Genomic DNA, 25,764 nt, shown 5'->3' with positions numbered 1-25,764 from the left:
CAATAACAAGTTCATATTAAAACGCTGAAGAGTTTTTTGTTTGTTTGTTTGAACGCGCTAATCTTAAGAATTACTAGTTTGATTGAAATCATTATTTTTGTGTTGAATAGCTCATACATTGAGGAAGGCTATAGGATATATACAATCACTCTACGACTAATAGAGGCGAAGCAGTAAAGAAAAATGTTGCAAGCACGGGAAATAGTATTTAAACTATTTTCACTCGTACGAAGTTGATTTTGTGGCGTCGAACCTTGGACCAGGCATATGGCTAAGCAATGAAATCGTACAGGAGGGTACAAGGAAGAGGGGCAGCCACATTAGGTAACAGAGAGTCGTTCAGGAGAGTGCCAGGAAGAGGTGCAGCAACCGCAGTTAAGGAACGGCTGGGACGAACAAGGATAAGCGAATCAAACTCGTGAGCCTTGTTAGGGTTACACTGGTTAAGGCGACCCTTTACAAGGCTTGGAAGCATGTGGGTAACAAGCCATTGGACGTGGAGAGGGTCATTAATTATACGTATATTTTCTACTTTGCCGAACTTTAGCGCGAGAACGGTTTGTCCAAAACATATGAATTTGGTCTTATTCAATGCACGATTAAGTGCCCTTTAACCGTCATGAAGACCACTTTTCGATAGGGTAAGTCCTTTACGCGGTATAACCGGAAAACCGAAAAAACGCCCCTTTCGGGGGCCCCCACCACTTAAGCACAACTCCGTCGAAGTCGAAAACTTAGGAGAGTCTTAATGGGCAACCAATGAAGCCATTAAAGCAAAAAAATCTTTTGTACGAATTATTTCCGATTTAATCAATTTTTGTGTTTAATTCTACTGGCCTATAGTATATTATTATTATCTATGGTATCAAGTAGTTTTACCCATTTAGTATTTGTTTCATCATCATCATCATTTTAGCCATAGGACGTCCACTGCTGAACATAGGCCTCCCCCAATGACTTCCACATCGCACGGTTGCTAGCGGCCTGCATTCATCGCCTTCCTGCTACCTTTATCAGGTCGTCGGTCCACCTTGTGGGTGGACGTCCTACGCAGCGTTTTCCGGTATTATTTATTTACCCTATTTATTAGTGGTATATTTGTTTATTTACACTTTTTTAGTACCTAGCAGCCAACGTCTTTATTTCCTGAAAAATTACTTATTCCTGCCTATACCTTCAAGAAGTAGATAAAATACACACATCTGACCTATCTCAATAAACGAATCAATGAATGACATCAGTATTCAAATGATTGAAATAAATTGTAGAACCTACGTCAACACGTTCCTTAGAATTGCAAAAACATAAGATCTAGAGAATTGTCTAGTCTGTTTCTTTCTGATGGGAGAATTGTGCCAAGGTCTCAGACTGAGTGGCGACCGAAAGTATAGTTTTTAGAAATTATCTAGGTTAATCCTGTAAAAGTGATGGCCGCTGTCTGGAACACGGATGTCATGGATATCCGTAACCGAAACTTTCGGATATCCGAAATAAATAAAAAATCCGAAACCGAAACCGTAACCGATTCAAATGTTTCGGATAGTTTCGGATGTAGGCAGTTTAAATTGTTTTTTGTATAGCATTATACGACGATCTGGTGAAGGTCGCGGGAAGAGCCTGGATGCGGGCAGCGCAGGACCGTTCATTGTGGAAAACCTTGGGGGAGGCCTTTGTCCAGCAGTGGACGTCATTTGGCTGAAAACGAAAATAGCATTATACGTATGCATTACGTGAATGAACCGTGTCGGATAACTTTTGCAAATTGCATTCTAAAGCACAGATATCCGTAACCGTAACCGAAACTTTCGGATATCCGAACTAAAAAAAACCGTAACCGTAACCGACACCGGTATAATATTATTCCTATATCCGTAACCGTATCCATATCTGAAACTAAGTACATATCTACATATCCATAACATCCCTAGTCTGGAGCAGACAAGTTGGGCTGGAAGTCGATGTCTATGTTCACATACATAAGGAGGACAGACGACCTCATAAAGGAAGGCGCCGGATGCAGGCCGTTAAAAACGAATTTTTAAAATCGAATTCAGAATTATTTCAGATTTTTTTCCTATAAGACTATAGTCTTTTTCCATTGAGTTATAATGTACTACGTACTAGAGAAGACATGTCAACTAGACTGTTTCTGGCACGTAAATAGGTCCACGGACCGAAATTCAATTAGTATGTGCTCAGCGGTTGCTGTGACAACACGCTTGAGTGCAGTTTTGTTTTTTGAAATATGCCATCCTATAGACGAAAATATTGTTCAAATAACTCCAGATACATATTAAGTAAAAATCAAGGAATGACTTTTTACCATTAAGTTGTACATTTATGCACTTTAAAACACTAATTTAATTTTAATTTGTTAATTACAAGGCGGCAGCCATTTTACGAAAATTTCAAAGAATAAAAATCGCAGAATTGACACTGACGCATAAATTAGTATACGAAAGGAAGGTTAAATACAGCAATAAAAAGATTTTTTTAAAGATTATAAGCACTTTGTATTGCACAAATTACTAATAGTCCCGTCCAGCCCCTTGTGTTAAGCTAAATAAGCTTGGGTTACGGGTGGGCTCACACAATAGTCGTGCGGCATCATGGATCAAACTTGTTTGAATCTCACTGCTGTTGTTCGTATGCGACTGGTTAGTTAGTAAATCACCCTAATTATTGACACCTAGCTCACGAGATAGGCTAAAATTATAATAATTGTACAGTGTGTCTGGTCACCAGTGTCCGACCCGTTAGGGCGCAGTAATATGATCAATTTAATCGACAAATCCAGTATTAAAAAATTACAGCTATTTTAATTTTTTTAGTTTCTGAGTCCGGATGGATTCATTTATTTACCAAATCTACCGATGTACAGGACCTATGAGTATAAAAGTGATTCGTTCGACAGCTGAAAAAGTAAGCAATACGTTGTCATCAAAAGCTTCCATTTAAATTTCTTAGAAACACTTGGTAAAAAAATGATGCTTCTTTTTAGATTTTTCAATGTTACAAAAAACTAGAAAGTTTTACATTTTTAGATGCACTAAGTCATTACCTAAAAACGGATATACCTTGGCTTTAAATCAACTAGTCTAGGTGCTAGCTACACAGGAGATGCAGCGGTGAAAAGGAGAGGTGGGAATAGTCCCGTAACTTCTACCTCACAGCTATTATACGTGTACTCAACCACTGAGATAGTTAACAATAGAGACAATAAAATAACTGAAAGTTTCTGACTTTCAGTTATTTTATTGTTTCTGGAGTGAAGGCGTAGGTAATCCCTAGCTTTGTTCCTACCGTGACGAGTGGGAATTTTTCTAAAATCTCAAGATGGACTGACTGAAGATAGCAGGAAGACGCTGGGTGCAGGCCACTATCAACTGGGCGATGTGGAAATCATTAGAGGAGGCCTTTGTTCAGCAGTAGACGTCCAGTAGCTAAAATGATGATGACGATGTTTCCTTACAGTATCCAATTCAATAGGCAGAAACTAAACGTAAACGAAGTGTCGCCTCTGTAATGGTATCATTATCTATAACTCATAATATTTCGTGCGCTGTTGGATGACAGTTTTAAACTAGAGATGGGTAATTTTTTTATCGAATTAGAAAATACCAGTTAACGATTCTCAAGGCGATTAATTATCGATTACATTAGTTTTTAATCGGAAAAAAAAATAATTAATGGCTTAAGCATCAGTATGAAGCCCATACGCACTTGTAGCACAAGTAACACGGTTAGCCTCAGTCCCCTCAGTTGTGAATTCGGAATCGCCAGTTGTAATTTTAAAATCGCATCACAGAGTGAAGTAACTAACACCAAAAAACGGCAGAGCGAAGTGATTTCGAATGTTTCAACTGCTACGTTTTGTCACTTGTCTAGGAGGGCTAATTTTAGTCTAAGGGAGGGGAGCTTAGATTACATTACAGGAAACGCACAATATAATAAAAGAAAATAATAATAATAAATACTCTTTATTGTACACCACATAAAAAGAAACAGAAAGAAAATAATAAGAGAATAATGTAAGTAGCTGAACCTTTTTGCTATTGAGCACAATGAAAATTTAACACAATTTAGCCGATTTGTTTATTTTCACAATCGTTTCACAATATCTATGATGAGGCGACCGCAGGAACGTCACTATTCGTGCAATCCTATCAATGAAGTACGACATTTTCTGGTGCAGATTTTATCGCCATAAATTATGAAACTTGATAGTCATGGATTTGACTGACAGCTGTCCGTCAAATTCCCGCCCCGCACCCCGCACTGTACATATTTTGTTCGCGATGTCTGTTCTATACGTAGTAATATTACTTCAATGTCTTTTTCACGTAAGATGATCCGTATGACACTTCAAGGTTATCCACATTACGCATACTACATATGCAGAATATTTTTGAAAAAATATTTGTATTTTATTAGCAATATAATAAAAAAAAATTAACTAGTTGTCTTGAAATATATAGTAAAATCTGAGCCTATTGATTATATTTTAATTAAATACGATGTAAAAATATTTTTTATTTAATGTACGCAATGTGTGAAACGGAATAGATTTAGTGCTGGGGTATTTCTTGTATAATAAAATCGATTATTTCCGCGGTTCATTAATCGATTGCAGTGAATACTTAGTTATTAAAAACATCACAAAAATCAACTATATTTTTCGATTATTGACTTTAATAAACGCATTGAAAATAAATTAATAGTTTTTAATTTAAAGAAACAGAACCAGTACTTTTTAGGAATCGTTTTTTTGAACACGAACTATTATCAATAAAAAATTGTTACAATAATATTTGTAATTAAAAAAAAACATGTTTTTGTTAAATAACACCTATACAAAATATTTCTCTAAAAGAAGGTTTTACTAACTCTTCGAAAAAAATCGATAGATAAATCGCTATGGTTTAGTTATGTGACATCTCTAAATCTTTCAAACTCGAAACGTCATACGGATCATCTTAGGTGAAAAAGACTATAGGTAGGTAGGTACTTACAAAATGAGAAACATACCTAATATTTTGATTTAGGGGCGGTAGATTTCAGAGGACGCTTACTCAATTTCAGGGGGCTTAGAGTAGGCGCACACCGTTGATTTTTCGTCGGCCGATAGTTTAGTCGGGCAGTTGATCAGTATGGGCGGGCATGTATGGGAGTGCGCACACTACGCCGATTCAATTTTGCCGATTCTTCATACAAATTAAAATCGGGCGCCTACTCTTAGAGTAGGCGCACGCCGCACACCGTTGATTTTTAGTTGGCCGATAGTTGTGCCCGATTTCAAATTGTATGAAGAATCGGCCAAATCGAATCGGCGTAGTGTGCGCACTCCCATACATGCCCATACTGATCAACTGCCCGACTAAACTCTCGGCCGACGAAAAATCAACGGTGTGCGCCTACTCATTGTGAGTTTACATCAAATCAAACGTATTCGATATCGAATGCGTTAAAAAAATCTCTGAAGATTTTAGTTTTTGAAAGTATCCGCTAAGGGCGCTGTACAATCCGTCATACATTAACCCCCTTAATAAAAAGTTACACCTAGGAAGGAAAATTGGTTTAAAATTAATGACATTTCCTTATTATATGTCAATTTAAGCCAGAGTTTGAAACTAAAATAGGGTGTCATCATCATCACTTTTAGCCACAGGACGTCCACTGCTGAACATAGGCCTCCCCCAATGATTTCCACAATGGCCGGTTGGTGGCGGCCTTGCATCCAGCGCCTTCCCGCTACCTTTATGAGATCGTCGGTCCACCTTGTGGGTGGACGTTCTACGCTGCGCTTTCCGCAATAGGGTGTAATAATAAGGGGATTTATGTAATTTTTTACGCACTCCATATCGAATACGTGCGGCAAATCCCGTATAAGAATACTCGTTACTTATTCAATATTTATTATTCAGGGCCAAAACCACGTGCGATGCTGTTTCTCTTAAAATCTATTTTTATCTTTCAGTACTTACCTACACGCGATGGTTGCGGTGGATTGATTCGAAGAAGTCCCGGGTTCGATTCCGGGAAGAGTTTGGATGCTGAATTTAATTTGTAATGGCGAATGTATGATATAAGTTTTATTTATAGAATTTAAAAAGGTAGCAGGAAGGCGCTAGATGCAGGCCGCTACCAAACGGGCGATGTGGAAATCATTGGGGGAGGCCTATGTTCAGCTGTGGCTCAAATGATGATGATGATAAAGAATTTGAATTCTCATAGCCAATTTTTATATTCATAAAAAACTCATTTATTTTTGCAAATACTGTAAGGTTTCACCAAAATTAGTTCATTAGTTTTTGCGTGAAAAAGTAACAAACATCCGGACATCCATTCAAACTTACGCATTTATAATAGGTATTTGTGTGTAAATGCTTTAGGTAAATTTCACCTTCACATCCTTATTCGCCCGAGTGTACAGACACGCGCTTCCATCTTTCCTTCCATAACTCATATAAGTCTTTCCCTCATTCACCTACACAACACATACACGACCAAACAGGCTACACTTACACATCCACTAGCACACTCACACTTTCACACTCACAGTCATATTTTCACACTCATTCATTTAATTTTTGTTACCGCATGCATTTTTAATTTATTTTTGTTACCAGCTTTTTCTTGCGGCACTGCCCGCGTATTATTGATTATAGATATTTAATAATTAGTATTAGAGCATATTACATTAAGCTGTTCTGTTATCTTTATAATAATACTGTCAAGTAACAACAAATTCGTCCTATGGCTTTTCGAATAGATGTGTAAAGTAACAGGCAAACATCAATTTGTTTTCGCAAACTATCGCACTTAAGGGTCTTACCGCTATACTACCATATAATATTCCACGGGTGGGGGCCTGGTGACCTGTAGAACAGGTTTTAAACAAAACCTATTTCAGGCACCAGTCCCACACAAACTTAGTATTAAGTACCTATAGCGTAATGTATTTTTTTTACCAAATGTAATTTAACCTAAGTTTGTGAGGGGAAATAAATGATTTATCTGGGGGCACGGCAGTGCCCCCACCAAGTCGAGCAAAAAAGCGGCACGGCCGTACCATCCTTTTCTCGAAGCAATTCAGGCCATTTTCGACTGCCTGTAACTTCGTTGTGGATAAAACTAGAAGGCTGAATTTTCATTAGCTATGCAGGCATTGTAAAGACACGGTATATTTAAAATTTCATTCAATTTGAACCAGTAGTTTAAGAATTATAACGGGTCAAAGTTACTTAATTTTGTCACTCACTGACTCACCGATCATCAAAACTCTAAGGCACTTCTAGCAGACCTAGAAGCTTCAAATTTGGAATATAAGTAGTGTTTGGTGTATGAATCAAGGAAAAACTAAAATATTTGGGAGCACGGTAGTGCAACCGCCAAGTCGAGTAAAATTTTTCAATTTCGGTCCAGTTTTCTAGATGCGTAACTGCTGTCTACAAAATACAAAAAGAAATGAGATTTGGGGGCACGGTAGTGCAACCGCCAAGTCGAGTAAAATTTTTCAATTTCGGTCCAGTTTTCTAGATACATAACTGCTGTCTACAAAATACAAAAAGAAATGAGATCCCATCAAAAACAATACTTGTCAAAAAAACCAAGTCTCGCAACTCAGTTGTTCTACGGTAAAAAGTTGTGAGATCCATGTAATACCAAGTCCAGGCCAGGAAATCTTTAACGTTTTACATAAATATATTGACTTGGCCATCGCATGAAAACACGTGTAAATTAAATTATTTAGTGCGATGGCCAAGTCAATAATTTATGTAAAACGTTAAAGATTTCCTGGCCTGGACTTGGTATTACATGGATCTCACAACTTTTTACCGTAGAACAACTGAGTTGCGAGACTTGGTTTTTTTGACAAGTATTGTTTTTGATGGGTTTATTTATTATTATTATAGGCTTTTAAAAAGCACTTTTACCCGTCCCAGTATTAACCCTACCATTGCTTGGGGACAATAAATGGGCCAGTGCTGAGAAGAAGCAGCGCAAGAAACTCATGTCACTGTTGGCTGTAAGCATAGCTCAGTAGTCGCAGAATTCGTTTGCCAAGCGAGGGTGGGTTCGATCTTAACCAAAAACAGTCAATTGGATCATGTGAAAAAAAAAAAAGTTTGATATAATTAATGCCCGTTTTCACCATCAATCCCTAATTTATAAGTGACCGCTATGGTAACACATATCAGGAATTTGTTTTCATATGGGTCACTTAAAAATTAGGGATTGATGGTGAAAACGGGCATTAGTCTAAGGTTCAAGTCCTACCAGACAGTATATTAATTCTTTTTTTTTTTTTTTTTATGTGATAGGAGGCAAACGAGCAGACGGATTTACATAAATAATACACATTTACCAATAAATGGTAAGTGATTACATTCAAGTGGAAAATAAATATACTAACTTCTGCCCCTGACTTCGACCGCCTGAATTTCGGTTAGGCTTCTGTGTCTAGCGCTTTTACACGTTCCAGTAGAGCACCCAGTAGAGAAATCCAAGAAAGAGGTCTATTCCACTTTTATCACCTGGCTTTGATCACCCAGATGATCAAAGTGGAATAGACCAAGAGAGAGCCCGTGAACCCCAGGCCTTCGTTATTTTATAAAAGCTGAAAGTTTGCCAGCGCATGCTTCTAACGTAGCTCGTAGGTAAGAACGTTGGTGCATCATGAAGTTTGGGTCACTGTGGCTGGTTCTTCTAAATAACAGTTCGTTCCTTTCCCAACTCCTGTGTAGCCAGGATCTACAGCTTGACCTCCAATAACCCAACCAGTGAAGGTCAAGTTTATCCCGGGGGAAAGTTAAACTGTCATTGGACCCGCAACGAAATTTATCAGAAGAATATAGGAGGAGTTCGAAGCTTTCGTGCTTCATCCAATGCTTCATCTAAATGTATTCTGTCACAAAAACTCCCCCTTTCGCATAATGACTTCCTGTAGGAGATAACAAATGCGGAATTTATTTATAAAGACATCTGCCAATTTCAATACGAAGTAAACAATAAAATTATTCCCGAACTAGCTGTGCCCGCGACTTCGTACGCGTAAAAATTGTTTCAATAATATTTCCCGTTTTTGCAACATTTTCCTTTAGCCTAAAGCCCTCCTCGATAAATGGGCTATCTAACACAAAAAGATTTTTCAAATCGGACCAGTAAGGCCCAGAATAGACGGTGAAATGCAACTTCAACGAAACTGCAACTTTGTGATGATTCTGATAATGAAACTGAAACTGAAAGTTTCAAACTGGTCGCGTCATGTGTGGTCTCTCAACGGACGCTATGGCAGAAACTTAGATGCAACTCAAAAGTAACTAGCAGTTGCAGTTTCGTTGCAGTTGCGTTTCACCGTCTGTTCAGTACCTCTAGTAGGAAAAACTTTCGAGTTCGTTTCGTTGCGTATTCAAAGTGTCATCGAAAAATTTTGTATGAAAAATTAAACAGCGCCCCCTATATTATAGCCGCCCTAGGGGGCGCTGTTTAATTTTTCATACAAAATTTTTCGATGACACTTTGAATACGCAACGAAACGAACTCGAAAGTTTTTCCTACTAGAGGTACTGGGCCTATTCGTTCAATAGTGACTGAGTTTCTTGCGCTGCTTCTTCTCAGCACTGGCCCATTTATTGTCCCGAAGCAGTGGTAGGGTTAATATTGGGATGTGCAAAAGTGCTTTTTAACAGCTTATTTGCAAAAATAAATGAGTTTTTTATGAGTTTTAGCGCGGTGAAGCAAACCAACACTCTTCAGCTTTATAATATGAGTTTATATTGTAATTCAGTATCGATCTGGTATATATATTTTTTGATTCTTTCTTTCATTGACACTAACTGAGGTCTTGGTGTTTCAGTCCAAAGTTCCCAGGTTGGAATCCCAGTAGAGCCAAAACTTTCTGCTAAGTTTGGTTGGAAGAGCTAGTTTTAAGTCTGCCTACGTTTAAGGACGAAGCACACTTTTTAATCCGGAAACGGGTCGTAACCGTATCAACTCGAGGCGGTCACCTATTCTTTGTATGATTGTATGAAACTCCATACTGCAATGCACACTTATCCGCACCGTAACGTAAACGTCTCGCTTAGCGGCGAAAGGCGATACGGTGTCTATCCCTTTCCGGGTTGATAAGTGTGCTATGACCTATAACTTGAGCCTCTCACCATACTAATAATGTTCATCATTTTTTTGTCAGCAGTTGGAGGTACGCAGTGTGTGACGTCCATCCACGAGGTGGACGGACGACATAAAGGTAGCAGGAAGGCGCTGGATGCAGGCCGCATCCAACTGGGCGATATGGAAATCATTGGGGGAGGCCTATGTTCAGCAGTGGACGTCCTGTGGCTGAAATGAAGATGATGATGAGTTGGTAGCATAGCCTAGCCAGTTCCTCTGTGGTTGATAATTCTCATTGAATCAACTTTGGTTTCGATGCTGTCCCGAATTAATAAGATAATACTGGGACCTGTAAAAGCGCTTTTTAAAAGCCTGTTTAAAGAAGATAAATTACTTTTATTGCTTTTAATTGCTGGTAGGGCAAACTATATTAAATTTACTTTCAGAAAGAAGGCTATAATAGCAATAAAGTTAGATTAAGTTAAATACGTTGTAAATATTGATTGTCTTCCAGTGTATGTCTTGTTGGATGTCCTATTAAATAAATAAATAAAAATAAAGAAGTTGAATTACAACTACTTTTAATTTACTTTTAATGTACTTTTCAGCGAACTTTCTAATATTTATTTATTTCCTAATAATTCACTACAATAAAAATGAAACTTGTGTATGTGTGTGTTTTTTCACTGTGTGTGTCTATATTTTAAAGACTGTAAACCCTTGAAAAAGAGGCTGACATAGTGACTGAGTTGCGCTGCTTCTTTTCAGCACTGGCCCATTTATTGTCCCGAAGCAGTGGTAGGGTTAATACTGGGACGTGTAAAAGTGCTTTTTAAAAGCCTACTAAAATAAAATGAGTTATATGAATTGAGTTTTTGAATTAATTTTATAAGTAAGTGTAGGGTTTTTAAAGTAAAAACAAATATTCATTGCAAATATGTATCACTATAATTTCAGAAATCTAGAACAATCACTCATGATCACAAAATAACTATTTCTAAAATACTAAATTATACATTTGGCTGTCTTTCAACACTCGCAAACATAACTAAAATTTCCAAAATTTTTAACAAAGAATTGGTAATCTATATAATTTAAATATAATTTTTGTCCAAATCATTCATTTTAAAGACTAAACTATTATTTATATTCCACAGTCATTCTACAGTTTTAAATGAAATACAAAAAAATTAAACCCAATTTTTTCCCAAATTCCTAACTACATTTAAAAACAGAAAAGTAAGTTACTAAAACTATTAAAATGCTTGTTGGTGAAAATAATATGAACGATAAATACAAAAAATAGTCTCACTAGTTAAATGCAATATTCGTAACTAACAACAATATGGTTTTTACTTCATTGCTAATAATAATGACTATAACTGGGCTACAACCTAATCTAAATAAACTACGCATTCTAAATCTTAAATTAAAATCGATTATCCAAAGTACAAAGCAGTCGTTTTAAATAATATAATCCAAAAAATCTACACATTTTTTTGAGAAACATCTCTTCCGGTGCTAGATGACAATTAGTGATTTTTTTTTATAAAAAAAAGAAGTTGTTATTTTTTTAATTACCCAACCCGTGCAGCTAAACCTACATTATTTTGAGAAATAAATTAATAATTTGAGCGCATCTTAGCGGCTAACTTGTGTCTCAAAGTCTAAAAATTTAAACTTTCTAAATTTTCTCGCCGCCTATCGAATATTTACACAAAATACTAAATAACGTGACTCAGTGTTTCCTAGGCACTAGATAAAGGCTGAAAGTATCTTTAGGTAAAGCGACACAGGCTGGTTTTTGTCTTAAATCTTCTAGATTTTCCGCTGCGACGTCGAACTCTTGCATGATGCTAGCAAACATAACGAAGCTCATAGTGGTTACTAGGGTTTGTCCAATGCAGGTACGTTTGCCGATACTGAATGGAAGAAAATGTGGGATGTTCTTTCTAACTGACACTACCTCTTTTTCGACCTCTGTAGCCTTATTGATAGGTCCTGATCTCTCTCCATCCGACTCCATACCCGAGTCGCAAAGCGAGTTCCTTCGCACTCGGATTTTGGATTTCTCCAGAAACCTTGATGGGTCAAACTTCTGTGGTTCTTTCCAGTACGTCTCTGAGGTGTTCAGTTCATAGTTGTTGATGAAGACTATAGTGCCTTTCTCGACACCATAACCAGCCACAACCGCGTTTTCTGTTGCAACGTGAGGGACGATTGGTGAAGAGGCGTATCTGAGGCATTCCAGGACAGTAGCTTCTGTGTACGGCAAGCTGCTTCTATCTGACAGAGTCACTGCTCTCTTTCCTTTAGTAACCCCATCAATTTCAGCCTTAACTTTCTTAGCTACATCAGGATCTCTTGCAACAGCTGCCAAGCAGAGCATAACCAAGTTGCCGACTGAAGAATGACCTCCTAAGAAGTCTTCAAGCATAAAGATGATGGTGTTCCTGTCAACCGTAGCGTCATCTTTCAGAACTCTTAACAAACCGTCAAGGAAGTCCTTCTCAGGGCCTTCGGTCTCCAAATTCAACTCTCTCTGTTCGACTATCCTTGACAATATAAACGATCTGATATCCTGACTCCAGCCAGATAGTTTATCCATGTGCTTCTTATACAACGGCTCCAACCAAGGCAGGAAGTCCACGGCGTAACCCTGGTTGATTTCCCAGAAGATCTCATCGAAATGGTCGACGATTTTTCTGAATTCCGGGTCGGTTTCTTCGAAGCGAATGTTACACATGTAGTGGGTAAACATGTTCATAGCTGTCGACATTAAAATCGGTTTCAAATTGATGCTGGATTCGGTGGAGTTGGCCATGGTCTTCAATGTTTGGACCATCTCGATGGCTTCGAATGTAGCGACGGATCCGATCCTGGCAAAGTTCTCGGTGTGCTGTTTTGGACCGCAGTGGCGACGGGCCAAGTTTCTTCTTCTGGTCTGAAGGTTGGACCAATCGCAGAGGGCCAGAGCTGTAAAGAAGAGAAAAGAAGGTTTAGTAAAATAAAAGAAACAATATTTCGAGGAACAAAAATATTATAAAGGGGAAAGATTTGATTGTTTGTATTGAATAGGCCCCGAATTAGAAAAAAAAATCACCTAATCCTAGAATAATTCTGATGAACATAGGCGGTACGAAGTTCGCCGGATTGCTAGTAAGATGATACAATTGACGAAAATAATTATTTAAGTTTGTTATTAAGTAATTTTAAGTTTTTATAAATAATAATGCATCAAGATACAAAACGCTTTCATTGAAAAAAAAAATGATAACATCCCAACAGCCTATTTTTTTTTAAAACCTATTTTAATGTTACGGTTAAAATAGTATTATAGAACCCAAAATTATTTAGAAAAATAATATTAGACGTTTCGCACAACGCCCGACTTAGCATTCTAGCTGACACATGGCCTATTTCAAAGAGCGTTCGAGCGTAACAGCATTATATTACTGACGCAAGACGATCCTATGAAAATTGAAATGAAACGCGGAGAAAAAGTGAAGAGAGTGATTCAAAATTAAGTGGCTGGGTTCCGTATGAATATAATTTTATCCCTATATAGTTGAGTTTGTCTCAGTTGAGCCAATCCCTATCCCTATCCCTTTTCACTATCCCTTTTTCCCTATCACTATCACTAATTTTTTATTTAATAAGAAGAGTCTGTTTACTTGAACGCGCTAACTTCAGGAACTACAGGTCCTATTTGAAAAAAAAATTGTTGGATAGCCCGTTTATCGAGGTTTGATGCCACGGGCTAAAGCAAGTTAGGTACTTACTAGTTAGGTACTAGGAGTCTTTCAGTGACTTGGCCCACTTTTAGCTTGGTCCACAGGCCACGCATGGGCCAAGGTTTGAATTTTTCAATTATTTTTTCTTCCGGAAACTGGGCCTTGATAGTAGATTTTTGTTAATTTGGTGTTTAATTTATTATTAAAACACTAAAAGTGGGCCCAGTTGCCGGAAGACAAAAATATTTACCCCCTTACTAATTAAAAGTTACACAGTTGTTGAACTCTGTCTTAAAATGACATTTCCATACTAAACGTCACTTCAAAACACTGTTCAACGAGCGGGTTAAAAATTCAACCCGGTGACTTGGCCCGTCAACCAAGGTAAACGTGGGCCAAGTCTCTGGAAGTCTCCTAGCCACAAGGCAAGTGTGATAAAATGAAACTATTAAGTTATTTTAATATTGATCTCTGAAATTATAATGCGTTTAGCAGAGCATGTCGCTCGTAACAGCATGTAATAGTGAGTTCATACATGCGATATGAAACCTCTCATATTCTTAAAATATAGCCATACTATATGTATATAAGTAGTATACCCGTTAAGCTAGCACCCATAACACAAGCATTAAGTTGCTTACTTTGGGGCTAGCTGGCGCTGTGTGAAATTGTCCAAAGATTTATTTAAAGATTTATGTATATGTAGCACATATAATATTACTAGCTTACAGCCCGCGGCTGCGCTCGAGTGCAATTTTGTCTGTCACAGAAAGACTTTATCGCGCTCGCCCCTGTTTTAAAACCAGGATAAAAACTATCGTATGTCCTTTCCCGGGACTCACTATCTCTATGCCAAACATCAAAATCGGTTCAGTGCAGCAGTGGTTTAAGCGTGAAAGCAAGACAGACAGAGTTACTTTCGCATTTACATATTAGAAATAATAGATATGTAGCAGATATAATATTACTAGCGGCCGCCGGCGACTTCGTACGCGTGGATCCTGTTTTACCCCCTTATGAGTTGAATTATGCAAAATCCCGTCTTAGTGAGCACCCACGATGTAAAAGGAACCCCCATGCGAAATTTGAGACTCTTAGCACTTGTAGTTTCTGAGATTTCGTGATGAGTGAGTCAGTCAATCAGTAAGCTTTCGCTTTATGGATATAGATGATGTATTCTAGCTGCGCCTGCGACTTCGTACGCGTGAAAATAGTTGAATAATATTTCCTGATCTTGCAACATTTTTACTGCTCCACCCCTATTGGCTGTAGGGTGAATTTATTTAGCCTAAAGCCTTCCTCGATAAATGGGCTATCCAACACAAAAATATTTTTTTCAAATCAGACCAGCTCCTGAGATTAGTGCGTTGAAGCAAATAAACAAACTCTTCAGCTCTATAATATTAGTTTAGACTATCAGCAGAATCGTTTAATATCTTTTAAATTCAAATTCCAATATTTATTTGCATAATTTTAAGTAAGTAGGTATAGTATCTCAAAACTAAGTGTCTCCTAATATAATAGAGCTCTAAAATTTGCTATAGTTTATTAGTCACTACAAATATTTTATAATGTTAACTATAATTATATAAACAATATCAAGTTTAATTAATTACATCTAAGTCATTTCAGTATATTATAACCCAAAGGTGACTTGACTGACTGACTGACATAGTGATCTATCAACGCACAGCCCAAACGTAGTAGTAGTAAAGGTAGATGTTATGACGTAGGCATCCGCTAAGAAAGGATTTTACGAAACTCCACCCCTATGGAGGTAAAACGGGACGCGTATGAAGTCGCGGGCGGCCGCTAGTTTCAGTATAATTAAGTGAAAAGAAAATTAACGGTATCTAATTCAAAAAGGCTGTGGTGAGTGTAGACCAAATCCTCCATCTGCCTCTGGTATTAGAGAGGATCATTTAGAGACTAAATGACCTGATGATCATTAACGAACATGCTGTATTTATGTGAGTCTTTACCTAGGGCACATAGCTCGTAGAGCTGATGGCCGTTGGGGCAGAAAAGTTCTCGAGTGGCGACCACGGGCCGGAAGACGTAGTGAGGGCAGGCTCCCACTAGATGGACCGATCTGGTGAAGGTCGCGGGAAGAGCCTGGATGCGGGCAACGAAGGACCGGTCGTTATGGAATACCTTGAGAGGCCTTTGTCCAGCAGTGGACGCCATTTGGCTGATGCCCGTTTTCACCATCAATCCCTAATTTTTACGTGACCCCTATGAAAACAAAATTCATATTATGTGTTACCACAGGGGTCACTTCAAAATTAGAGATCGATGGTGAAAACGGTCACTAAACGATCGGAGGCAGATTTGGTTTATCTGAGAAAAGCCATAGCAGATTGCTAAGTGTATAAAGCAGATTTTATTCATTCCGAGTTATATTAAATCGTGAATTATTAATTGACGTTTCAATAAGTTTATTAAAAGTATAGAATTAAGAGATTAAGAATATATAAATAATTAAATATCTATCGAAACTAGGCCTAAGTAAGAATTTTATTTAATAAACAATCAGCTAAAAATGTTTTGTAATGATAACATTTGGACGACCTTTACGCCTCTCCAATTTCACTTGACCAAGTAAATAATTGTAACTATGTCAAAAAGAAATTATTTAGATGCAATTCGCGTGTATGCTTGATCGACCTAAAAAAAGAGATTTGTTATTTTAACTTTAACTAGGTTTAAGATAATCAAGTCTTTTAATATAATTTTCAATAGAAATACTATAATGAAAGTGGGTCAATTGAACTTAAGAACTTTTAATATTTTTTTACGAAATCCACGGGATGAGTCGCGGTCCATTCTAATTTCGAAACGACACGGCTTATTACCCCCAATTTTCATCCCTCTATTTTCATCCCCTATTTTCATCCCTATCCAAGAAAAACATAACTAATTAGTAAATTATGCAATTATTAATTACGTACAGAGAGAGTTAACTTTACTTATAATAAACTAGCGGCCGCCCGCGACTTCGTACGCGTGGATCCCGTTTTACCCCCTTAGGGGTGGAGTTTCGTAAAATCCTTTCTTAGCGGATGCCTACGTCATAACATCTACCTGCATGCCAAATTTCAGCCCGATCCGTCCAGTGGTTTGGGCTGTGCGTTGATAGATCACTATGTCAGTCAGTCAGTCACCTTTGAGTTATACAATTTAGATTTTCATCATCATCATCAGGTACCTATCCAATGGCTGGACGGGTTGTGGAGGCATGATATTCCCTTTATTTGTTAACCCCTTAACCGCCTCTTAAGACATCCACGGGAAGTGTGAGGGTGGTCCTGTTCTAACTCTGCCGGAACTACGAGTACAAACACGGCACGATCTATTATTATACTAATATTATAAATAGGAAAGATTTGTAAGTTTGTATTGAATAGGAAGCTACTGGATCGATTAGAAAAATTCTTTCACCATTAGAATCCTGATTTTTTTAGATAAAGTTAGAATAAAATTTTTTTTTGTTTATAATTTTTAAATTTATTGTCAAATTCCTATAGCTGTGCGAAGCAGGGGCAGGCCGCTAGTAATTGATGAAATTAGAAGCTTAATGCCCGTTTTTACCATCAATGCCTAATTTTTAAGACGAGACCCCTATGAAAACAAAATTCCTGTTATGTGTTACCATAGGGGTCACTTAAAAATTAGGGATTGATGGTGAAAACGGGCATAATATTCGTCTTTTAACCCCTTAGCCGCCTCTTACGACATCCACGGGAAGATTCCTAGTCCTATCTTATGCTGCCGGAACCATTTTATAAGTAAAAAGAAAAAAAAATCTACGCGTACGCAGCTGTGGTAAAAGACTAGTATGAAATAACACGTTCTTAACTCAGTGTATCATATAACGCCATTGTAATTGGATATGTGTCAAGTTTTATTAGAAAATAATTGAAATAATTAAGTGTTCACGGTTTCAAGTGTCCAATTTTGGATTTCCGGGTCTACTGAAGGTGAGTTTTAAGTTTTAAGTACACTGATAAATACAGATTAATCATTTATTTGAGTAATAAAAAAAATGCAATGTTGTAGGGCAAGTTATATTTTGGGTCGTGTAAAAGTGCCTTGAAAACGCAAGGCAATAAATAATTTGCGTGTGACTGAATAAATATTACATTTTGTAACAGTAAAAAAGTCTCTAAAATCATTAAAAATATTATGTCATAAAAACTAACATTTAGTTATTTTTTTGAATAAATAATTTAATATTGTAATTTTTTTAAATAAAATTTATCTCAAATATTAAAACATTATGAAGTTTAGAAAGAGCTTTGAGCACAACGTTTTAAATAAATGCGTATATTTTTCAAAAGTAACTTAAACTCTACAAAAAGCCATTAACACGTTAGTGGCAAGAAACCATTAAATAAAACTTGCCGCAGTAATTGAATAAAATTACGTCAAAGTTATCTTAAAACATAGACGAGAAAAAAATTGAATAAACATAGCTATATATTCCATCAATAAGATGGCCACGAAATTTTAACAAAAAATTGTCTCAAAAAAAATATTTAAAAAATAAAGTTATGGCCACGAACGTGTTAATAACCAAAAAATGTCTCAAAAAATAATTTAAAAAACTTACAATTGTTCCTGTCGCCAGCAAACAGCTTGTGGAACCTGATGAAGTCTGGTCGCCCGCCGAAAAATTTCCCGTTTTGGTTCAAAACTTCCCGAATCAGCTCTAAGTTGTTCACGACTACGCATGGCGTGTTCCCGAGGGTCAAACTGAATATATCCCCGTACTTTTTAGACAATTCCGTAAACGCCTGGAACGGCGATTCGTGGGTGCCCAAATTGTATAGGTTCCCAATGATTGGCAAAGGTGTCGGTCCCGGTGCGGTTTTTATCCCAACATCTTCGCCTTTAACTTTTTTCCACGCTACAGTTTTTCTAGAAAAAAGTTTATACACGCATAAAGCGATTACGGCTACAAGGAGGATCGCACTCATTTTTTTTTCTTAAAAGAAAATTTTTTCTGAGTGGCCACACCGTTGACAGGTGATATGGCGGGAAACGCGCCTGCACTGCGACGCTCCCGACGCGGGCGCCAGTTTTATAGTCTGTGATTTGCATGGCGCCTTTGCGTATATAATTTTTTTATCCGCACACGCGATTCGATATCGATCTTAAAGCTAGCGCATCAAAGTCACTTTTTGTTTGATTTAAATTCTGCGCGCGTTTGACCAAATTTTTTTTATAGATAAAAAAAGGTTTTCAAAAGTAAGTTTGATCTAGAAAAGTTCAAAATATGGGAAGGATTTGCCGGTTGCGTAACAAATAACAAATGAAGTGTGTGCTTGAAGGGAGCATCTTGAGCCCATAATCTTCAAAAATATTATTTTTAACCAAATCTGCGCAAGATACCATCTTGTCTCAGTAACTGTTTTGAAATAAATCATTTAATTGTTATCAAAAAATTACATAATGTTAAGAAATACCATCTCTGTGGTTTAGTGGTAAGACCACCACTATCTCAGACCCTAGAAGTCCCGGATTCGATTCCCAATGGGGGCTAAATTTTTGGCTCGCTGTGGTCAACTTTTGGCTCTGTTTGCCACCATCTTACTAACATCCGTAATTCGCAAACGATGCTTGCTTAAGTGACGCAGCAAATCGAACGAATAGTGTTGAATAGAGCTCTGTGATTGGTTCGTGTGACCCTGTGCGTCCACGCGCACTGTGAGACCTCATAGTAATGTTTGTGAATACGGGCGTAATAAGCCTATCGCCATAGCAACAATGTTAACAGCATTGTTGTGTTTTGACCGTTGGAGGTAAGATAGCCAGTTTCTGTAAGGAGTTCAAGTGAATCTCGCTTCCACCTTCCACCATTGGCTTGATCATTACTCAATCAGGTGAGATGCAGGCAGAGCTTCCTTGTTGTGCTATAAAAAGTAAAATATTTCATCCCCTAAAATTTATTTTTGCGAAAAAACGCCCTTTCAGGACGTCCACTGCTGAACACAGGCCTTTCCCAATGATTTCCACACCGCCCGGTTGGTAGCGGCCGGCATCCAGCGCCTTCCAGCTACCATTATGACCTGCCCTTAAACTATATTATAAAATATAGTATCCAAACCATCTTTACACCAAAATTAATTAAATTTGGTTTAGCATAGAGTGAATCATAAACGAACTTTAGGGAAATTACTAGACCTCACGCGGACATCTTGCGAGAATTTAAAATTATGTTTGACTGTTTTGTTTCATTTGCCTACACTCGTGCACGTTCACGAACACATGGTGAAAATTCCACCAATAATACACATTTATATTCGGTTATTTTAGAAAATAAAACAAAAACGTCAGACATGACAGTTCACTTTCCCGCCAAGTCGAACGCAGATTAAAAACAAAAAGTTTACCTTTTTGATTTTTCTCTTGTTTTAAAATGGCGTAGGAAATGCTCTGCCTACGTTTTAAAGGTCGTTTGGCGGTCGGTGGAATTTCTGCGATTTATCAAAAATACATTATTGAGACTGAGTACTTTTGTGACATACTAGTGACTACCCGCGGCTCCTCCCGCATTTATTTACGTCTTCTTTACTTTAGTTATCATCATCATTTCAGCCATAAGACGTCCACTGCTGAACATAGGCCTTCCCCAAATCACAATGGCAAAACCTATGGCTTCATCATCAGGTCATTTAGTCTCCACTGCAGGAGCACGACCCTCTCTAATACCAGAGGCAAATGGAGGGTTTGTCCTACACTCCCCACGCTGGCCAGACGGGTTGGGGAGGCCTGATGCTCGCATATTTGTCCCTTAGTCGCCTCTTACGACATCCACGGGAAGAATAGGGCTTGTCCTATTTACCCGACTATAGTCTGGTCTGCGAGCACGTAGAATTTTGTCCAATGACCCCAAGCTACCCATACTTATCGCTCGCGCGTAATTATGTTGCTGTCGCGCTCGCACACAGCCCAAGCTACCCAGCTTGGGGTCATTGGACAAAATTCTACGTGCTCACAGACCGGGCTTTACGCGACGCAAAAGTGTGTACCTAATGTGTTTATTTACAAGCTTTTATTTGACTTTTTCTCTGCTGGAGATACAGAGCCAAAGCTGAAACATAACTTTTATATACTCGAACTTGTGTAACAATGTTTTTTCATTCAAAATTTCATCCCTTATTTCATCCCTAATGACCTTTTTCAAAATCCAATGCATCTCCAATGCAAGTGGGCGGGGCTGATAGCTCGTAGAGCTGATGGCCACTGGGGCAGAAAGGTTCTCGAGTGGCGACCACGAGCTGGAAGACGCAGTCTGGGCAGGCCTCCCACTAGGTGGACTGATGATCTGGTGAAGGTCGCAGGAGGTGCCTGGATGCGGGCGGCGCAGGGCCGGTCTTTGTGGAAATCCTTGGGGGAGGCCTTTGTCCTGCAGTGGACGTCATTTGACTGAAATGAATGAATGCATCTCCTTACCCAAAAAGTTTACAAACAGACAAAATGATCGACTCAGCATCAAAACACGGATATAGATAATTAGAAAAATAAGGTAATTAAATTATGAAATATCGTAATAGTATAAGACTTGACATTGTTTACTCTTCATTAATATAAATTGCGTCATATCATCACATGGAAAGTTGATCAAGGTGTAGGTAAAAATCTTAAGTTTTATTGTATAACTAGCTTTCTGCCCGCGGTTTCACCCGTGTGGTCCACATTCTCTTGTTTTTTACAAACTTTGAATATAGTCAAAGTCAAGGTTTATTTATATGTAGGTACTTACAAATCGTAAAATATTTTGCTCCTGGAGCCTCTACTTACTACATTTTTTTTAAGCACCTGGTGTTAAGTGAGTTGCAGTCTAGGATGGTACATATCTGCCCTGTAAGTGCCTATTCACTCGCCTTGAAAAGGCCCGGATTATAGTGTTCAGGAAATACAGCAGCAGGCAGCGAATTCCAGTCCCTAGCACCCTCCCGCTCAAACAGAGCGAGCCACAGTCTGGGGCGGAGCCGCGAAAGAATGTCTAGGCCGACTAGCTCGGACAATAACTCGCAGTTCCGTCCCAAAGACTTTGGGAGGACACCATCAGGTTTTAGTGAGTAGGCCCTGCCCATCTGGCAGGGAGAACCTCACATAACCGACTGGTCCCCCCGGGCCAGTGGGTATCCAATTTTATGCATTTCCTGACGAAAAAAAAGGCACTGAACCAGTTATGTATGCGCTAAAAGCTGTAATTAATAATTAATTAGTTGTAAATTATATTAATGTCGTCGCTTATGCGATATGAGGTCGCGCGGGATTAACCCATAAGCACTAAAGAGAGCACAAAAAGAAATTGTTGGTACATAAAAACTATTTTCCGTGAACTTATACCCAGTGACTTGAGTTTCTTGCGCTGCTTCTTCTCAGCACTGGCCCGTTTATTGTCCCGAAGCAGTAGTAGGGTTAATACTGGGACGTGTAAAAGTGCTTTTTAAAAGCCTACGTGCAGAAATAAAATGAGTTTTATATTTTTTTTTAAATTAATATTAAGTGCTAATTTAAAATGAGTTTTATAAGTAATAATTTTGCTACAGTTTTTTACGAGTTATACATATTATAGATAGTATATAACACGATTCTGTTTTATATGTAGACTAGCTTTCCGCCCGCGGCTTCACCCGCGTGGAATTTTGTCTGTCACAGAAAAACTTTATCGCTCGCGTCCCTGTTTTAGAAACCGAGATAAAAACTATCCTATGTCCTTTCCCGGGACTCAAACTATCTCCCAGCCAAAAATCAAAATCGGTTCCTTGGTTTAGGCGTGAAAGCAAGACAGACAGACAGAGTTACTTTCGCATTTATTATTAGTATGATAGTAGGTATATTAACACGATTCTATTTTATATGTAGATCGTGATGTAGATAATTCGAAGAAAACTCACAAACAATTTAAACATGCAACACATCAATTATGATTCTCTCCTTTACGTCAGTGATCAAAATTTCGTTACCAAATAAACTAACTGAATCCCGTATGAATAAGTAAGAGTATGCTAATGTTTAAACGGAGGTAGGAGTGTCCAGAGAAATAATTTAACAAGAAAACACTTTTACGGGACTATTTCCACCTCTCGTTCCCACTGCGGCTCCTGTGTAGCCAGGATCTAAAGCTTGACCGCCAAACCAAACTGGGGAAAGAAAAGACTATTCCCACCTCTCGTTCCCACCGCTGCAACTCCTGTGTAGCCAGGATCTACAGCTTGACCGCCAAAAACCTAACCAGTGAAGGCAAAGTTTGTCCCGGGGGAAACGGGACTATTCCCACCTCTCGTTCCCACTGCAACTCCTGTGTAGCCAGCATCTACGGCTTGATCGCCAAACCCAACGGGGGAAAGAAAAGACTTTTCTCACCTCTTGTTCCCACCGCTGCAACTCCTGTGTAGCCAGGATCTACAGCTTGACCGCCAAAAACCCAAACAATACAGGCCAAGTTTGTCCCAGGAGAAACGGAACTATTCCCACCTCTCGTTCCCACCGCAGCAACTCATGTGTAGCCAGGATTTAGAGCTTGACCGCCAAAAACCTAACTAGTGAAGGTCAAGTTAGTCCCGGGGAAAGTTAAACTGTCATTGGACCCGTAACGAAATTAATAAGAAGAACATAGGAGTTCGAAATTAAGGATCGAAATGAATCCAACGAAAAGCGGATGATTTGATTGTCATAGAGACTAGATTAAAAAGTATGGCACTATTGAGCAATTGATATTTAGTAGCAATAAAGCATGCTCATTTTGAATTATCTAAATAAAGGTGACTGACTGAATGACTGACATAGTGATCTATCAACGTACAGCCCAAACCACTGGACGAATCGGGCTGAAATTTGGCATGCAGGTTGATGTTGTGACGAAAGGATTTTACGAAACTCCACCCTATGGGGGTAAAACTGGATTCACGCGTACGAAGTCGCGGGCGGCCGCTAGTAAATAAATAAAGTTCGAGCACGCTTGTTTTAAAAGCATGGCATTTTATGAGCACGTGTAAACTAAGTACTAACTGTAGTAAATTAAAAAAAATATTACAACTTTATTGCACATAAAAGAAAGAAACATTTATTACGATGAACATCATTTAGATAAGAACAGAGAACGTATACGGGAAAAAAGACAGAAATAGCATATAAATATTACAAGGAAATAAAAAGTGAACTGAGCAGTGCCACCCTGTTGCAACAGCGATGCCCATCGCAATGGGACCCCACTCAGCATATGCCGTGGCCCACGGTGGGGAAGGCCACGACGCTGGTTTTCAGTGTGCCCCATGCCGAGTGGAAGTCACGGACACTAACCTAAACTGCATATCAACAAGACCGTTTAAATATAAAATCGCCGATCGCGGCCGCCCGCGACTTCGTACGCGTGGATCCCGTTTTACCCCCTTCATCTATCTTACGCGTTTTAGATTTTTTCATACAAATGTTTTTTCCCGCTAACTCCTGTTCCCGTGGGAATTTTGCAATACCCTGTAACTAAGCTTTAAGTTTACTAAGGTACCTGCATGCCAAATTTCAAGCGTCTAACTCAAGCGGTTTAGATTTTTCATACAAAAGGATTTTCCCGCTATTTCCCGTTCCCGTGGGAATTTCGGGAATTCCTTTCTTAGTGCACCTCTACGGTACCTAAGCTACGACCCTTCCAAATTTCATGTGTCTACGTTTAGCCGTTTAGGCTGTCCGTTGGTCTGTCAGTCAGTCAGTTTCTCCTTTATAGTATATTTAAGAAGATATACATAAAACAGTACAAAAGGTGAATTTAATGCTAAATACCATTCTCTCAGTCCAGGAAAGTCAAAAACGTCCATTTCCCTGTAAATTTCGCACTTTTCCCTCTTCTAGAGTAGGCTAGCCGAAGTGGGACATTGACCGCTTTCTGCTGGTGAATAATTCAGTTTCAACACGATTTTCAGGAAAAATCTTTGGAGAAATTAACGTTTTGTTTTTGGGGCTCGTGGCTTTTTAGGGGACAGGAAAATAATACTTAACAACTTACCGCCAACGACTTGTATGCTCTGTTACGTCATAATTCGTCAATCCCGTGCGAGCGACACTATCAAAATCAAAAATATTTTTATTAAACTTTTACCGCGACCTTCACCAGATCGTCGGTCCACCTAGTGGGAGGCCTGCCCATGCTACGTCTTCCCGCTCGTGGTCGCCGCTCTCCTGCCCCAGCGACCATCAGCTCTACGAGCTATGTGCGGTGCCCCGCCCACTGCCACTTATTTTAGCGATTCTGCGGGCTATGTCAGTCACTCTGGTTCTCCTACGGATCTCCTTATTTCTGATTCGATCACATAGGTAAACTCATGGAGGTGCCTGGATGCGAGCGGCGCACGATCGATCTTCGTGGAAATCCTTGGGGGAGGCCTTTGTCCAGCAGTGGACGTTTTACGGCTGAAACGAACGAACGAACGAAATTTTTACCACTGGTAGCACTTATGAAGGTCGAATACAGTAAAAAGAAGTAGCCCATGGGCACTTTACATGTCTTCCTTATCTTTTGGGCCCTACCAGCGCTTCGAGACAAACATATGGCAAGTGCTGAGAAGAAACGCCGGAACAAACTCAGTCACCACTAGTTGCCAGTGATTATCTAAAAGGATAACCAAATTCAAGTATGTACCTACATCAAAATGTGTATGCTAAACTGACCACGCATCCTTGTCAACAATAGTCTTGAACCTTTGGACATAAAGGCATTTTTTATAAATATATACCTCAGTAACTAACTGAGTCAAGCGTACCTCTAATAGTTGACACGGTTATCAAAAGTTCTATGCATAAATGGACATTCCACAGAACTTTTATATGGCTCTGACACCTTTCATAAAATTGCATGAAAACTCATTGAACGTTTTAGTCATATTATGGTTCCAGCACTTTCACT

General features: G+C 38.7%; 1 protein-coding gene and 1 long non-coding RNA gene across 2 annotated transcripts in view; one reads left to right on the top strand and one right to left on the bottom strand.

Annotated features, from left to right (window-relative positions):
- Positions 1-25,764, top strand: part of LOC135085330 (uncharacterized) — a 271,536-nt gene that overhangs the window by 13,582 nt on the left and 232,190 nt on the right. The window lies entirely within an intron of this gene.
- Positions 11,042-18,895, bottom strand: LOC135085110 (cytochrome P450 307a1). Its single transcript, XM_063979868.1, has 2 exons — positions 18,463-18,895; positions 11,042-13,092 (listed from the first exon to the last, which is right to left on the bottom strand). Exons 1-2 carry the CDS (start codon positions 18,827-18,829, stop codon positions 11,855-11,857), a joined length of 1,605 nt encoding a protein of 534 aa, XP_063835938.1. The 5' UTR covers positions 18,830-18,895; the 3' UTR covers positions 11,042-11,854.

The sequence above is a fragment of the Ostrinia nubilalis genome, chromosome 28 (genome assembly GCF_963855985.1).
Source record: "Ostrinia nubilalis chromosome 28, ilOstNubi1.1, whole genome shotgun sequence".
NCBI lineage: Eukaryota > Metazoa > Arthropoda > Insecta > Lepidoptera > Crambidae > Ostrinia > Ostrinia nubilalis.
This window is presented reverse-complemented; position numbering and strand designations above follow the sequence as displayed.

Coding starts and splice junctions, on each gene's coding strand:
- LOC135085110 (XM_063979868.1), bottom strand. CDS start 18,829: ATGAGTGCGATCCTCCTTGTAGCCGTAATCGCTTTATGCGTGTATAAA. Junction 13,093..18,462: donor TGCTGGCGACAGGAACAATT/GTAAGTTTTTTA, acceptor TCTTCTTTACAG/CTCTGGCCCTCTGCGATTGG.